The 17221-nt window shown below is 38.9% G+C and overlaps 1 protein-coding gene across 2 annotated transcripts; it reads left to right on the top strand.

Moving 5' to 3' along the window:
• The first annotated feature begins 1634 nt into the window (after window positions 1-1634).
• On the top strand, window positions 1635-17031 carry arih2 (ariadne homolog 2 (Drosophila)). 2 transcript variants are annotated; one of them, XM_008413217.2, is made up of 15 exons: window positions 1635-1896; window positions 5018-5542; window positions 7053-7120; window positions 7673-7745; window positions 8628-8769; window positions 10514-10635; window positions 11805-11914; window positions 12048-12165; window positions 12329-12379; window positions 12521-12542; window positions 12646-12797; window positions 13368-13511; window positions 14074-14142; window positions 14470-14595; window positions 15527-17031. In XM_008413217.2, exons 2-15 carry the CDS (start codon window positions 5273-5275, stop codon window positions 15596-15598), a joined length of 1539 nt encoding a protein of 512 aa, XP_008411439.1. In that variant the 5' UTR covers window positions 1635-1896; window positions 5018-5272; the 3' UTR covers window positions 15599-17031. The 2 variants fall into 2 exon arrangements, with proteins under 2 accessions (XP_008411439.1, XP_008411440.1); XM_008413218.2 differs by lacking the exon at window positions 1635-1896 and adding an exon at window positions 1936-2011.
• The last annotated feature ends 190 nt before the right edge of the window (window positions 17032-17221 follow it).

Genomic DNA, 17221 nt, shown 5'->3' with positions numbered 1-17221 from the left:
ACTGAAAAGTGTGGTGTACATTTGTTTGCAGACACATTTGATCTAATCCATCTAAATAGAATGAGGTGCAAACTAGCTGCATTCAGAATTGAAGATCTTTTTGGCCTACGTGCAAAACTAACACTAGATATGACACATAATTACAGTAAAACATGATGGGGGCGTCATCATCTTACAACCACTGGGACAGGGAAGGCGGTCAGAGATGATGACTGCCTTCCCTGAGGATAGATGAAGCAAAAATACAAGGGAACGTTGAAAGAAAATAAGTTAGATGCCCTACCAGGCTTGAGAATAGGACAGTAGAAGAACAACCGTAAACACAGTCGGTATCTTGAAAAATTCAGGACCAGAGGATTTGTTTTCTACTGCTTGAACAATAAAACTGAACTTTGGTTAATGTAAGCAAAAACTCCAGAGACATAAAAGCTACTGCACACTTTTCTTTTATTGAACTTTCCTTTAAAGCCCCGGCTGCTTTGAAACCCGAATACAAAGGAAACGTACCACTCTTGTCGAATGTGAAATATAAACAGTTGCAGCGTTAAGCACATTAAACCTACCTCCTCAGCAGTTCCAGACCTATTATCTCTGTATTTACTCCAGCTCCTCAACCACCTCGTTCTCATTTCCAACACAGAAGCACATTAGAGGATAATGCATAAAAAATGGAGACCTTGCTCCCATACCTTTATCGCCACAAGTGCATTATCTCATCTAACAGAAGAGATGCATTAATGTTTCACAGTTTCACTTTAACCTATGGAACTTGTGAAAACCGCAGTGGGCCCAGAACATGCGTTCTGGGTCTGTCAGATGACTGATTTATGGGCCATTAGTGGCCATGAATGTTCTTTATGGTATGACATCAGGACATTGGACACTGAGGACACCGTCCATGTTCACTCAAGAGCATCTCATGTACTCTGAAGTTTTATGATGTTACACTTGTTTTTGTTGCTGACACAAGCGTGGGATGTGAAACCGAGAGCAGCAGAGCATGCACTTAAAGCTGGAGAAAGAACAGCTTAGACGGACTAGAGTGGCTATTATTACTGTGTTAAATTGACATGGCTTCTCTTTGCATCTGCACACTCAATTTTCAGTCCAGCACATGAGATTGCCAATAAGTAATTCTAAGTAATGGGAAGTAAACAAAGGGCTTATTTTTGCTAAGGCAGATTTAAATGTAATTTTTTTACTAATTATTTTTGAATATGTTTATTACTGAAATTTTTTAACAAGTCATTTACTGTTTTATTACAGACCCTAAAGAGGACAGTGGGAGGAGCTAACTTCGGTTGCTGTGCAGGTCAACGAATCAAATTTTAAGGTCAGCAGTGAGAAAGTGATAGTCTCACAACATTAAGCAACATTTACAAGTAATATCAAAATAGTTCTAATACCGTAATGATTTTTCTTCTCCAAGCAGGTAATAACACTTTTCACTTTTCTTACGCAAATTCTATGTGACTTTTTGTTGTTGTTGCTTATCGATTTGATAATGCTATGTCGCTTTTATTACAATTCAAATAGTTACTAAATACTACTGATTTAAAAAAAAAAAAAAAAAAGTTAAATCAGTATATTTTAATTTCTCAAAACATTGCGGAATTAATGTTTTGACTGGAATTTATTATTGGGTTATTTTTGGATGATATTAATAATAACAAAAAAAAAACTCGTTCATTTAATCGAGCATTTTAGTGCTGATAAGGCGCTTTAATGCGACCACAGAGGAGATCCGACAGCGCAGAGAAAAGCGGACGTTACGTCGCCGATAAGCACCTCTCCACCTTCCGCCAAGCAAAAGAGTGAAAATCGCTCTTTAGGTTTCCCCCACACAGATGCCGTTGTCCGCTGTTACAGCAGGTCAAGCCAGCTCTTCTCTGACAGGTAACTGCCGCCTGGTTTTTGCTCTGGATATAAACGCAGCAGTTGTTTAAATGGACGTGTTTACTCCGGAGCTGCACCGGGCCTTGTTTACATCTCAGTCCCCGGAGTAGAGTAGGTGAGAGGCGGAGGCTGAGGGGAATGATAAGGAAGGGTAGCTACTTCTTGATGTGCTTTTTTTTTTATTCTTAGCTGAGTAAGCATAACTTGTCGTATAAAACTTTTGCAAGCTCCCTCTCGTAGCGCTCATTGGTGTAACTCGTCGTATTTTGGGGGTTTACGCATATCGCTACTTAAACTGCTGAACACAACTACAGCACGCTAGCCTGGGAGCTAACCCTGCTAACGACAGAGGCAGCCACTCTGGGGATTTAACTTCAGCCGTTCATCTGGCTCTCTGGTGGGACTAAAATGCCAGTGCCCACACTTTATTAACCAGTTTTCACACTTTCAGTTCCCGTTCCGAACACACCAGCAGAGTTCAGTTAAAGCTGTTATCTAACCTGTACGGTCGCTGTGTTACATTAGCCTAGCGGGATGTGTGTCACCCACTTTGCTGACTATTTTTAACTTGGATCGGACGGAATGTGAACGCTGGTCTAAAGCTAGGCTGGCACCGGAACCCGCTGGCTGGCTTCCCCCGTGTTTTCTTTCCAGATTAATATTTGCAAAGTCACATCTGAAGTCCGTTACCAGTTGACCTCTTTAATATTGTTTTTTAAACTGTGATAAATAATCGTGTGTCGAATTTAACCAGGCCACCTGGGCCTTGTGGTGCCTTATAATTCCCATGGTTTTTAATGGGTATGCTTATAAAGAATTCAGTATTAAAGGTGGTAGTCATACTTTTCTCTAAACTTTATGGTAGACAAAAAAAAAATCTATTGGTCGAGTTTTCTATTTAGTTCGATATTTCTGGTGTAGAACAATAATTTATACAATATATATATTTCACAAATCTATCAAAACAAGCAGACATGCCTCTGCTGATGTTACAAAGCAACTGCTTATTTTTAAGTATGTCCATTGGCATTTCTTGTTTTTTTTGTTTTGCTTAGTAAAATTCTTCTTTAAGGGGTGTTACTTGTATTTCTGTAACAAATTTACTGTACTTGAGATGGAAACTTTGATGATAAAACGCATGAAGCTTTTCTTGAAGAGAGTAAGAGAAGTCATGTCTAAAGTATAAAAAAAATTGCTTAGCGTTTGTCGTTTTCCAGATCATTTATTCTTCTCGCTCCTGTGATGTCACCCACCAAAATACAAATAGAGCAAAATGTTCAGTTTTTGACTTTTGTGTGCTTTAAAAAAAATTTTTTTTTTTGTGAAATCCTGCAGTGAAAATCAATATTTTATTATTCCGCTGGGCTGTTTAAAGCCTAATTAGAGTGCATCAACAGGGTCAAACTTTTCTTGTTGGAAGCAACTAATGTTCCTTGAATTAAGACCATCTAGTCATCTGGAATCCATAAAAACTAAAAACTAAAATTTACAAAGCGCTAGTTGTAATTGAGACCTATTCTAGCTCGTTTTATGGATATAATAACTGAGAGATCAACTGTTTGGAGGAGAAAAGGTTTGATCTAAGGACACTTTGGATTTTAGCACAATCTGGTTTGACTTGTTTGTTTCTATGCAGTTCAGGTCTGACCTCGTCTTCTGTGACTAGCTTAGGGGGATCAGTTGTCCTGCATAGCCAAAGTATTTTCTCTGCGATTTCTTTACCCACCGCAGCATGTCTTTGGTCTACAGAGTATAGTGTTCATATTTGTGAAATAGCCAAACACATTTATGGACAGTGTCTAACACTCACAAGTGTTGCTTAGTTTTTTAAATTTTTTAGTCACTTGTAGTTTGGTGCCTTTTTTTTCTTTCCTCAATGGATTTAGGTTTCGACTTTAATTCATGTGGTCATATTTTTGGCAAGCTAAGGAAACCGATAATAAATTTATGTGCATTGCTGTGAAAAAGTATTTGCTGCCTGATCCGTTTCTGTGTGTTTGTCAGAGTTAAATATTTCAGATCTAAATTAAATTTCAGGGATGGAAATTTACTCTGGATATATCTGAGTAAATATGAAATTCAATGAAATTTATCAGCGGAAAAAGCAATCTGAAACTCTAAATCCTGTATAGAAGAGTAACTTCTAAAGCCTATCATTTGTGTCACCACTGTTGGTTAACATCAAGCATTTGCTGTAACTGATAATGTGCCTGTAATTGGCCTCTTGTTATATCATGATGTAACTGTGATCGACCACTTCTTTGTTTAATTTAAATAACAATTAAAAGATTTGGCCCAATTACACACTGCAAGAACCATAGATCACTTTATTAGAACATGACCGCAAAAGATGGGTTGAAATTTCAAGAAAACGCACGCACCAAGAACTCCTCTATCAGTCTGGAAAGAGTTGCAAAGCTATTTTATGGACTCTCTAAAGGTGGAAGGTTTTTTTAAGGTGTGCGTCTGAAGTAATGAAGCATTTCTGAAAAGAAGATTTCAGGGTTTACTGTGATTGTAACGTTACCTTCTGGAGCTGCTTCGGAGCTTTGGGACCACGATAACTTGCTATACTTGACGGATCCATGAATTCATCTTTCTACCAAAGCATTAAAATGTTCTGAAGGATACCAGCAGCAAATCCACTTGCGAACAGCTCAAAAACAACTGAAGGATTTTGAGTGTCCTTGTCAAAGACTTGTACAACAATTAGTTTGATCTAAAACATCCAAGTCTGACCGAAAGCACTGTCCAACCACACAGAATATTGTTTAAACTAATTTTTTTTTACACATGTTCTTTTTTCATGTATATAAAATCAGGTTGCCTATTCAATTAAAAAAAAAAAAATCGGTACATTTTTATAAAAATGTAGCATTTTCGGCAGTACAGAAGCTTGGTGACATCAGTTTACAGCAATTTTTAACTTGAAAGATTATCACAGTACTCCTGAAATGTGTTGGTACACCATCTGTGTCTTATATAACCTCCAAACTAGTAACGGGATGTTTGAATATGGAATTAAACTTCATGGAACTCATTGATGGGTCACTTTTCCATTATTTTTGTTACTGTTCTCACTCTTCCTTTGTCTCTAACTGTTCTGTTCCTCTTCTTCCAGATTGCGTCTGGAATCCGTTTTCCAAATGAGTGACGGAGAGTGCGACTTCTTCTGCTTCTTCCGCTGCTGCTGAGTGCGTGTCGTTACGCCTCAGTCAGACAGGAGGGGAAGGTTTCTCTCTCTACACGCTGACTCGAAGTGGAAAAGAGGACGGGGCGGAGCTTCAGTCAAGCCATTTCAGCTAGAGCTGGCCCTCTGAAATCCGACAGGTAGGCGGCTCGTCTACCTGTCCGGGTGATTGGCACAATCGACTGAATGTCTGTGGACATGAACAGCCAGGCGTCGGACAGCAATGAGGAAGACTTTGGGGTGAACTCTGAGGAAGACCAGGAGGACGACGACGACGGAGGAGAGGAAGAAGATCCGGGCGATATCGCAGACTATTACGATGGGGTGGCAAGTGACGTTGAGCAGCAGGGGGCGGATTCCTCCGACCCAGAGGAGTACCTGTTTACCTGTCTGACGTACAAGGAGAGCCAGCGAGTGCTGACGGAGGAAGTGAACGCGGTGGCTACTACTCTGAAGGTACGTTTACCCCATCACCGGACTAAATCGTTGGGAAAACCTCGCTTTCTACACCAGAGAGAGAACATAAAGTAGTTCTACAACATAAAATGTTTTCCAGCATTTCCTCTGTGAGCGGTTATTGATTGTAGTAGTCGAGGTGATGGTGTCAGAGAGCAGACATTTTAAATTGACATTTGAAACAATCTTGTTAGCGGGTTGCTAGGTTTCTAAAACAACAGGTTTTCTATCTACTTCCTWAAAAAAAAAAAAAAAAAAAAAAAAARAAACAACCCGTCCATCTTAAATCAGAAACTTCCTCATGGCTGGCGACGTTTCCAAATCCAGAATGTTCCATCTCAGAGCCAAGTTGAAAGCTCAAAAAGGACAAAACATCAACCTTGCTGTACTCCAGTCCACTCAGCCTTCCTGTTTACTATTTAAAGTGTTGCTCTCTCGCAACAATGTTGTTGAAAATAGTTTAATCTCTGCTCTTTCTTTGAATTCATTTTACGGCGCCTCACTGCTTCTAAAATCAAACTAACCGAATCGTCACTCAGAGTAACGGCTGCATGTTCAGGTTTGATGATGGAGTTGGCAGTTTGTGTTTAGTTTGTTTCTGCAGCAGTGTTTGAATATCTTTATATATGGTGCAGAGTACATTGAGCAAAGTGTGATTTGAATTACCATTGTTTTATATTAATATTAGTAATAAATAGTTTACTTGGACATGCAACTGTAATATTGTTTTTACACTGCAGTAATGAGACCTACTGAGATTAAACCCCGGTTTTTCTCACTCTTCTTTCTTTTCTGTTTTCATAATGTTGCAGCTTCTCTCCATTAGCGATAGCATCTCAGTCACTAAATCACTACGAACTGTACATGTCTGAGAGAGTCAAACTCCTTCCAGTGGGTTCAAATTTAATTGTGGCAATGCAATGTGTGACTGCAAGGCCCCTTGATATATAGTTGCCCTCTAAATGTTGCATCCAACCAGTCTTCTGTGATTGCAGAGTTGCACGCACTGGTATTGCAGCGACCTTTGCAATTCTGTAAATTGTGCAACTCTAAGTAGTTTTGCATCAATAAATCAGCATTGATCAAAATAAGGCAGTTCTCTCGACTGTTGATTGACTCAAATCACCGATCAGCAGGGGAGAAAATGAAAATAATGTTTTCATTATGCGTTGGAACATTAAATGCATTAACACTGAACTCTTTGTTCACAAAAATATCAGCAAACGGCATATTCAGTGATGCGTTTTTGTTTCGAGTTTAGTAGAAGTCAGATAAAGGTCAGGACTGATCCTTTATTGCAATGAAAGGCAAGTTCTTTATTTTAAACTTCTGCTCTCATCAAGGAAGTTGTAGAATATGTGTTCTAATCCAATATATCTAGCTTTTATTTTTGTCATTTTACAGAGACTAAATCCTCACAATCCTTTTTTTCTGAATCAAAATCACTTGACTTTAAATTAAAAATAACTTTAAACTATGTCTTGTGTTTGTTTTTTTTTTTCCCTTACAGGTTTCACCATCAGTAGCAAAACTGATCCTGGTGCATTTTCACTGGCAAGTTTCACAAATACTGGACAGGTTTGTCTCTTCTTCTGTGTCACAATTCATAGATTTATTTATTTATTTATGTATTTATTTATTTATTTATTTATTTTTGATAATAACTGGTTGTTAACTGGCTCATCTTCCTCAGTCACAAGGTTCTCTCAAACCTTTTTTTGTTAGTTTTTTTTAAATCTTATGTTCCTCTGATTTATTTGGAGTATCATTTTGATTTACATGGTGGCTCTTATGACTCTGTCACGTTGATTTTATTGGTCATACTGCAGTTAGTGCCAAAGTGCAGCTGTTAAAGACTTTCTAAGATTGTATCTGTATTAATATATAATGCTGATAAATTCCTTCACAATAATTTTGACATTTAAAACTATCACAAAAATGATATTTCCCAAACCCAGCTCTACACAGATATTGACTATATAGTGGTCACACTGCTTTTCAGGCATTTATTTGACATTGAGCTGTTACATAAACTAACCTGTGAACAGAGAGCTCTGTTCTGTTTTATTTATGTTTTTCCTTTGTTAAATTTCCCTTTCAACCTTTTTTTTCTGCCCATCTTTCTGACAGATGTAAGTCCAGCTCTTCTCAGCTTTTGTCAGATGCTCTGGTCCAGACCAGCAGCACATGCAGATTAGCCACTGTGAGTACAACTTGTTTCTCTTGTCCAGTGATTGGCCGTAGGGCTTGTAGCATTTTATTGCAATATTTTTGGTACTATTGTGATAACGATAAAAATTAGGTTAACTGTATGGCTGTGATTGCATGGCATAGCATTTATAATGCCACAAATACAAATACTATTGAAAAAAATTCACATTTAAAATGGGTTTGTTCAGGATGCCACGGTGTTGTATCACACAAAGTATCTTCATTCAGTCATGTTTTCAAATGTACTGATGATTTTTTTATGCTGTCATGAAGCAAACAGTGGAGAAAATGGTAAAAATGACACTTCCAATAATACAATAAGGTTTTTTTTAAAGTTGTCATGAATTGAAATTTATTAAGACAAAAATGAATCAAAATTCTTATAAGTTTTTCTCTAAATGATGTAATAAATGCCCATTTTGGGTCATCATTACACTCCCTTTCTTGTATCGTCAAATGTACAGTTTATTATAACAGTTGAACAATTGGCTGTTACTCATATTTGTCAACTTCAGCTAGATTGACCCTGGCTTGGTTGTAGAAGTAATAGTAGTAGTAAAGTAGCTCAGAGATACCAGGTTATAAAGCCGTAACAAGAAGAAGACTCTAGAGGTTTTCAGAATCTCTAGGTGTTTAATGATCCAATCATTGATCTAAAAGGAGCATCTATTTTCATTGATATGTCCATAAATGTCAGAGGTCCATTGTAGCTGTGAGAGGGCGAGAGAGAGCGATACTTTCAACAGGTAACAGGAAGGCTAAGCGGAGCGGATTAATTTGCCATTCATGAAATAATTACTAAAAAAAAATCTAATGTATTAGGCGAGTGCTACTGCGACTGCTGTGCCTACTTATCTTCCCGTGTGTGTTTCAGGCCGCCCAGTCCCTCCAGTGCGGTGTGTGTCTACAGGTTGTACGGAGAGACACCCTGCTGGCTCTGCCCTGTCAGCACTCCTTCTGCAAAGCATGCTGGGAGCAGCACTGCACTGTGCTAGTCAAAGACGGCATGGGAGTGGGTGAGTGCTGTGCTCTGAGCGTGTGTCTGCAGTCATCCCATCTGGTGTTACAGTGGCCGAGTCATTCTGGTTGTGTTCCCGGGTCAGAGGTTAGGTTATTTAGAGCAAGCACAGTTTTAGTTTTAATATCTATCCAGCAGCAGTTTTTTCTTTATTTTTTATTTTTTTACTGGCTGAAGGCTTTGCAGATCCTAGATTTTTCTCTACAGGTTTCTTCCTAAATATGGAGTCAAAATATCTTAAAGATTTTGAGCCTTTAGAGGAGATTTGACGAGGCCCATCTGGATTGAGGTTTACAAGTAAAGCATGCGGTCGCAGCAGGCTCATGAAAATCAGCAAGTGTGTGAGAGTGTGCTTGTGTCAGCAACAAAGCAAATTAGTGTGTAGGCGTGTGTATGGATTGGTTTAGAGTTGCTTTGTGTTTGTGTGTATAATGGGGAGGAAAAAAAGCAGTCATACAGTTTATCAGAGTCACTTTCCTGGAGTTGTGACTCCACTAGTTCTGTTTGTGATCCTGTTTGTATGAAAAATGTCCCTGTGCTTCTTTTTAATGACCTCTCTGATAAATTCAGCCTGTAAAGGTCAGATGACTCTGTTGGCTGCAACAAGGATAGATTTAAAATGACCTCCAACCCCAGTCCAGTGTAACAGTAACAGAAACCAGTTTGTTTTCAAACCAAACACTACAGCAGGGATTTTCCAGGTTATTAATCAGTTTTACTTGGTGTTGCTTTTACATGGATTGAGAGCATCATTTTTTTTACATTTTGGAATACCTCTCAATTCACCATCCCTTCACGAGACTGTCTTGGGAAATCGCAGCGTCTTCAGTCAGAGGCCTCTTCAGATTCACTGTAATACAGACTGCCACAAGAGATCTTTACTGCCAACAGCCATCACCATCTATAATAACTCTGAAAAATTTGAGTTAATGAGTTACAACAACATTTAATTTCCCTTTGGTAACAATAAAGTATTTTTGAATTGAATTGAATTTGGTCTGTACTTTGAGTTAGAATGACTGGGCCATTCTAACCCATGATTTGCTTTGATCTACACCATTCCATTGTCGCTCAGGCTGCAGGTTTGGGGTTGCTCCTTGGTTTGAAGGTGAACCTCTGCTCCCAGTCTCAGCCTTTTAAGGGTGATGTGAAACCCTAAGTGTTTTTGTAAATCTGCATTTATAACTATAGAAAAGTTTGCATAGTTTTTGTTCTGAAGACAACTGACGCTCTATTTTACCAAGAGTAATGGAGTAAAATGAGCTGATTAGAAATGCGTATCACACAATGCTATTTAGCTTGGTTTGAATTTCTCTAATACTTCACAATTATAGATCACTTTGTGTTGGCCAGTCATTTAAAAATCCTAATAAAATACACTCCACTGGTTCTTGCTTCATTGCCTGTTTATTTTTAGTTTTAAAATACCCTAACTTCTTTCTGTAGGAGAGGATTTGTAAAGTTGTCCCTTGTGGATGCTAGTTTAGCCACATATGCTTATTCTGACCTGATAAGTATCTGAGTTACCTGAGGAAAAAACAGCCAGACTGCTGGTATCTGTATGTTATTGTTTGAACCTTCAGTTTTCCTGTTATTAACTGGAAAAAAAATTGCCTGTCCTGTTTTTTGTTTTTTTTTCTTTCCCTAAAAGCTTCAAAAAGACTGAGGGTCTGTGGAAAGCGCTGCTCCATGTTTTGTCACCGAGAGCCTCAACATTTCACCAAACACGTTTGTGCTTTCAGGAATCTCATGTATGGCTCAGGACTGTTCCCTGCGGATGCCAGAAGACTTTGTCCTCCCGTTGCTGCCAGGAGAGGAGCTTAAGGACAAATACAAACGCTACCTCTTCAGAGACTATGTTGAGGTGTGTCTGTCGACCGTCTGACGAAGCATCAGCCAAATGCATCATTTAGCAACATTTGTGCGAATGTCGAAATTCAGCGATCTTCAACATTCACACAAATGACGGCATCTCGCGAGAGAGGTTTGTGTTGAATCGAGTAGAGTAAAATGTTCACTCACTCTGAAATCACTTGCTATTTAATGCCAACAACAATTACTGACTGTATTGCTTCCAATCAGATGAACATCGAAGGCAATGTTCACTTAGGCTGCAAATGTGACCCATATTTGGCTTTTTTTGCCGCAGCCTGAATGGCCCAATTCCAACCTTTTCATAAAAAATAAAGCGATCTATGACACTTCCATAGGGTACTAATTCAGATACACATCTGTTTGTTTTCAAAGTGTCTGCAGTCTGAATGGTCATGTTGCATTTTATCCTCCTCCTACTTTCATGTTATTCATGTGAGACATACGGTAAAATTCTGCTCCAGAAAAATCCAGACGTGGTAAATCCAGACGTAAACACTGGCTGAAAATTACGATTATGAACATATGAAAGAAGTTTGTGCAACTAAAGTGAAAGATTGCAATCCCACCACTCTTCCCTCTGATTACTCATCCAGACAGACTTCTTTACAGAAGTTGCAGTTGATGCTCTACAAAAGGCCATTGCCATTAGTTCTGTTTTTTGTGCGTTTTCCTTCTTATGATTTTGTGACGATACTGTCAACTCCCAATTCTCATAAAACTTTAAACTCTATCCATAAAGAGACATTTATGGATATAAATGGATATAGACACTTTTTTAACGGAATTAATAGTATGTGGAGACCCACATACTATTAATTCCATTAAAAAAAGTGTTGCTGTGACACATCAACGTTCTTCTTCTGTGCATGCAAGGCACTTTGGGCTCATAAACCGTTCACACAGATACCTCACTGCGCTTTAATTTGTTGTAAGAACGACCATGCAAAAAAATTAAAAAAATCTGATTTTAGCAAAAAAGATAAGAAAAATTAAATCTGACCTGATGTGTAAAGGTAGCCTAAATATTAAAAACATCCTGCTAGAAATGTTCCTTTCTTAGACCTGGATAAACCGTGAAATCAGTTTTATTAAAACATTTTAAAGAGTTTCTCTTGACTACATTCCTTGTGTTTTTTTCTTCTTTTTTTTTTTTTTCAGAGTCACTTCCAGTTGCAGTTGTGTCCAGGTGCAGACTGTCCCATCGTCATCAAGGTGCAGGAGCCCAGGCCACGCAGAGTGCAGTGCAGCCGCTGCAGTGAAGTCTTCTGGTATGACGCAGACATGCATATATGTCGATTGAAATTTGTGAATTTTTTATTAAAAAAAAAAAAAAAAGATTAAAATCCTGGAATCTAAATTGCTTGTCGACACATTTTCAGCTAAAATGCGACTTTCTTCTAGTTTCAAATGCCGCCAGATGTACCACGCGCCGACAGACTGCGCAACGATTCGGAAATGGCTGACTAAATGCGCAGACGACTCGGAGACGGCCAACTACATCAGCGCACACACTAAAGATGTATGGTCGCCACACACAAAGCTTTGTGACCGCTGTGTACTTTGGCGTGCAGCAGATGCTTACTGTGCGCTCGGAGTTTAGAATAATAACAGGGCTTAGGTGTTTCTCTGTGATCGTCGGATCGGATTTGCGATAAAGAGCCGTTCTTTTTTTTTCCTTCCAGTGTCCGAAGTGCAATATCTGCATCGAAAAGAACGGAGGGTGCAATCACATGGTGAGTACAGAGAATACTTCTAACTCCAGCCAAACACTTTAACAGCTGTCAGCATATATTTGATGTTACCTCTGTTGAGTCTTACTAATAGCAGTAGCTGCTTTTTGGTTAATTTCTTCCCCTTTCTTTTATGTCTTTCAGCAATGCTCCAAGTGCAAACACGGTAAGTTTTGCTTCTCACACTTTCACGTCATTATCCATCACTCATACCCCCTATCATTTTGGATGCATTTGGAGTCCGTTAAGGGTTATTTTTCTGTTCAAAGATTTCTGCTGGATGTGTCTTGGAGACTGGAAGACTCATGGCAGTGAATACTACGAGTGCAGCCGATACAAAGAAAACCCTGATATAGTCAACCAGAGCCAGCAAGCTCAGGCCAGGGAGGCACTCAAGAAATACCTCTTCTATTTTGAGAGGGTAAGATGCTTTTCTTTTTTTTCTTTCTATTTAATCTTTTATTGCTCTGGATGTACATCTCAGCTAAATACAAGGGCTTTAAAGAATTCTAGATTTGAATCTTTCTACTTTTTTTTTTAAATGTATAATTTAGATTTTTTTTTTTAGCTCCTCAAATAGTTTTATGTTTCATTTAGTCATTTGTATGGAGAGAGTTGCAGAAAACTGTGCAGCCTTGTTGGACTCAGGATTCAGGAGTATCCAGATTAAAGAGAATCATGTTTAACGTTACGTTTTGCTGATGCTGCTTTGTTCACAGCTAGTTCTGGTTCTGCCTCTCCAAAGCCTCTGACGCTTCAGCAACTTGCAGTCCTGGAGCAATTTTAGCTTTTTATAGTAACTTTTTGACTCTTAAGAGAAAATTCTCCTCAATAAAATAAGGTGGAAGGAAAAGCACACTGGAAAAGCTTTGAGGGCCTGATCTACTGTTTAGTTTAAAAAAAAATCTTAACTACAGATATATTTCATAAGTGAGAGATGCCATGTTTTATATTCCCGTTTATTTATGCTGGCTGTTTTTTGTGTAACAAGTGGGAGAACCACAACAAGTCCCTGCAGTTAGAGGCTCAGACGTACCAGAGGATCCAGGAGAAAATCCAGGAGAGAGTAATGAACAATCTGGGAACTTGGATCGACTGGCAGTACCTGCATAATGCTGCAAAGCTACTGGCTAAGGTACGGATGAAACAAATGATCTGATTGGATGGCTGGAAAAACAGCAGGTATACAAGGTTGCTACAAAGACTCTTAGCCTGGAATTTAAGTTTAGTGTTTTCCTCGTCTGGATAAGTATGGATAAATTTAAAAGAATCGGTGGAAAAACATTTGTATTTGTTTTCTTCCCTATCCTCCTCTTCATTCTTTCCATCTTTCCTTTCTTTCTGCTTTGTGTCCTTCTTTTCTTCCCTGCTTTACTTTTTTCCTTCCTTCACCTAACATTTATTAAGCATTTATTTCAAACATAAATGTGTTAAACAACTGACACCTTTGTTTGAATTGAACTCTGTTGTTTTGTTCTGCTGCTCTGTATATGAACTCCCACATAGCAATCAGCAGAGAAGAGAATGTTATTCAGGTTGCTACACTTTGTTCCTTCGTTTGCTATTCTGTTCCTACTGGAGGCTTTATTTAGAACAAAGTGTACGCACTATCAAAGCTTATGTCAGTAAATTTAATTGTATTAGCTCATTTTTAGCTTTTGTTGAAATAACTAGGATGAGTTTCCTTTTGTTTCCAGTGTCGCTACACGCTGCAGTACACCTACCCTTACGCCTATTACATGGAGTCTGGGCCGCGCAAGAAACTGGTGAGGAACAAACCTCTACACAGTCAGTTTTACAGGTTTTCATCGTTCAAATGTTTTGGTTTTTAAATTATGTGAGCTGACCTTTACGTGCACAAAAACACACCAGATTCCACCATATTGCTGAAGAAGCCAAAATGGGAATTCGTACAAACAAATGAAGATTTAGAAATGATAAAAAAAAATAGTATTTTCCTTTTTTACTTTACTTTATATCAACTGCGATTCAACTCTGTTACCATTTTGGCTCAATCTTATTTTACGCGAACTTTGTATCAGTTAGAGATGGAGCCCTTCTTTTAAGCGGAGTTCTGTTTCTGTCCTTTACAGTTTGAATACCAGCAGGCGCAGCTGGAAGCAGAGATAGAAAACCTGTCATGGAAGGTGGAGCGGGCCGACAGCTACGAGAGAGGAGTGGTGGGAGGAGAGGTGGAGCTCAGCGCCAGCGACAGAGGGGTGAGTTCTCACCGGAGGCGAGCGCATGTTAGAAATCTGTGTGGATGTTGCACCATAACCCCCCTCCATTCATAAAATCCACCATTTCACCCATCATGGGCTATCTTTCTTAATCTGAAAATGTTTGAATTTACCATATTTCTTCCATATTTCGTTATCTAAGAAATAGCAGTTTAATATTTTCTCTTAGATTTCTCATGTTGGGGATGAAGTGTTTGTCCAACGTTGGAGTTACTGACAAAACTCACTGATAAATCCACTCTTATTGAGAAATCTACTCTGGATTTGGACACTGACACAGAATCCAGCTCCACCGTTGTGTTGTGATTTGTGTAACATGCAGATAAAAAAAAAAAAAAAAACTCGACTTCATAAAGGGTTTCTGCTCAGACTTCCAGAAGGTTGGAAGAAAAATGTAGAGATGTCAGAGAAATGCAGAACTTTGAGTCTGGAACGGTGTGGAGTTTTGTTGGAAGAAATTTTGTAGGAACCCCATACGTTCAGACCCCTTCTCTCTGATGCCTCTAAATAAATTCAAGTGCAAATATTTGCTTTCACAATACACCTTAAAAAGGTGGCATTTCATACAAATGCAGGCCATGTACCATTTTTGCAGTTCTTATGTGTAAAAATGTGACAAGTTAAAGGTACATAAAAATTTGCAGGACACTCTGGTCATTATAGCATGCTGATGACACATGCATAGTTGTGGATAAGCTCTTACCATCTGGTCTGAGTCTACAGACGTTGTGTCTGATAAGTTGATTAACACAACTTTTTATTGTGTGCTTACGTTTGTTCTTCTCTTTGTAGACTTTTTAAACTCTCCAAATAATTTTGACCTGGTCCCCGGCTCGGGCCATGAACCAAAACTCCACCGTGTGGACGGTGTGTGCCGGTGTTGCTCAGCACGTTTTTCTTTATTTTTCAGGATCTGGAGAATCAGATGCACATTGCTGAGCAGAGGCGACGCACGCTGCTGAAGGATTTCCATAAAACCTGAAGCTCCATTCGCGACTGCAAAGCACCAGCATCCTCCCTCCTTTTCTTTGTTCCTCGCCCTCCTGCCTTTGCTTCCTTCCCCGATCAGCCATTGCTGCGGTCATACTTTCCCCGCCTCCCTCACTCTGCCTCCCCACACTGACTCATTCGCTCCGCCTTTCCCTCCTCTCACCGCCATAACGCTGCAGGGTCACAGAATGTCACACTAGTTTCACTCGCTTCTTTCTCATTTTATTCCCCATCTCCTTCTATGTATTTGACACAACGTCTGTTGTGGTCACACTCGTTTCAACACATCCGGTCTGATCTCGTGGGTCACCGTTTGAGGTTTCGTGTCTGAAAACAGAGTAACATTGCTTTGACATAAGCAACTGCAGGCAGCGTGTTGCCTGCTGGAGATTAGGAATCTTCCTGAGTAGTTTTTCCTGTGATGGTGGGATTATCATTTGAGAAGAGCAACTGGAGTAGAAGCTTGGGCTATTGAGTAGATAAGGAATAGGCAGCAGAATGATCACATTGTTTTCTTTAAGGCAGCAGTGCAACCAGTGGATCTGTATTTTGTGGTTTTTTTAAATATAAACCTGACTGATATGCAGGCACCTGTTAAGTCTTGCACCTGTGATAGCAATTTGATTTGGAAATTTTAAGAACGGATATTGTCTCGTATGCTGCGAAATAAGTCATGGAAATGATTAAAATAATTCCTGAAGATGTATTTTTCTGGTTTACATCAACTCATACAACTGTTAAGTTGTATAAGAAAGATGCTTCCTACTTTTGTTTTTCTTTTGTTTTTATTTATTTTTGTTCTTTACAAACTGTTCTCAGCACCCTACTCAATATGCGTAACTTCAAACCAAATTTAAAAGTAGTAATATTAAGGTCCAAAAGAGTTGAATAAGATGTAGGGATTTGGACGGCAGCTACTTTGAGTTGTCGCCGCCGATGTTTACCTTCATTAGGTGTTGCACCATGATCTGACCACAACACGCGAGGTAAAAGCCGAGATTTGAAATCCTTCCTTAACGTCCAACATTTAAGTGTAATCGCATTTGTCATTCACAAGCGCTACAGCACCTCCCGCCAACATTCAGATGGCGCGCGCACGCCAACGCTCCCATGTGCAAACACTCCACTAAGGAAACATTTGCTGTTAATTTGTTCCCCCCTGTTCTCCTCCCTCCCCCTCGCCACTCCGTCTCATGCTCTCTCTTCTTACTTTGTCATCCCAACGTTTTATTTTGCTGTTTTCTGTTTTCCTTCAGCTCATGTTGCTCACCTCTCTGAAAAAAATGGCTGTTGATAGTTAGATCATTAAAAAAAAAATGGGTAAAAAAAAAAAAGAAAAAAAAATACACAAAAAAAATTTGCTGTAATTTTCAACGGTTGTACATTAATACAGAAATAGAGTTACTGAGAGTTTTTAAAACCGGACTGTGTCTCTTGTGTGTTCATTGCACATGCAAACACTGAATAACCATGCAGCACACAAATTACACACGTTTCAGAAAAAACATCTTGGGATTGAGAAAATTATTCATAGGTGGAATCTCACTGTAAATTAAGAAAACCAGTTTTTTTTTTTTTTTTTTTTTTTTTTGCAAGATCCATTTTTATTATTATT

The sequence above is a fragment of the Poecilia reticulata genome, linkage group LG7, assembly GCF_000633615.1.
Source record: "Poecilia reticulata strain Guanapo linkage group LG7, Guppy_female_1.0+MT, whole genome shotgun sequence".
Classification (NCBI taxonomy): domain Eukaryota; kingdom Metazoa; phylum Chordata; class Actinopteri; order Cyprinodontiformes; family Poeciliidae; genus Poecilia; species Poecilia reticulata.
This window is presented reverse-complemented; position numbering and strand designations above follow the sequence as displayed.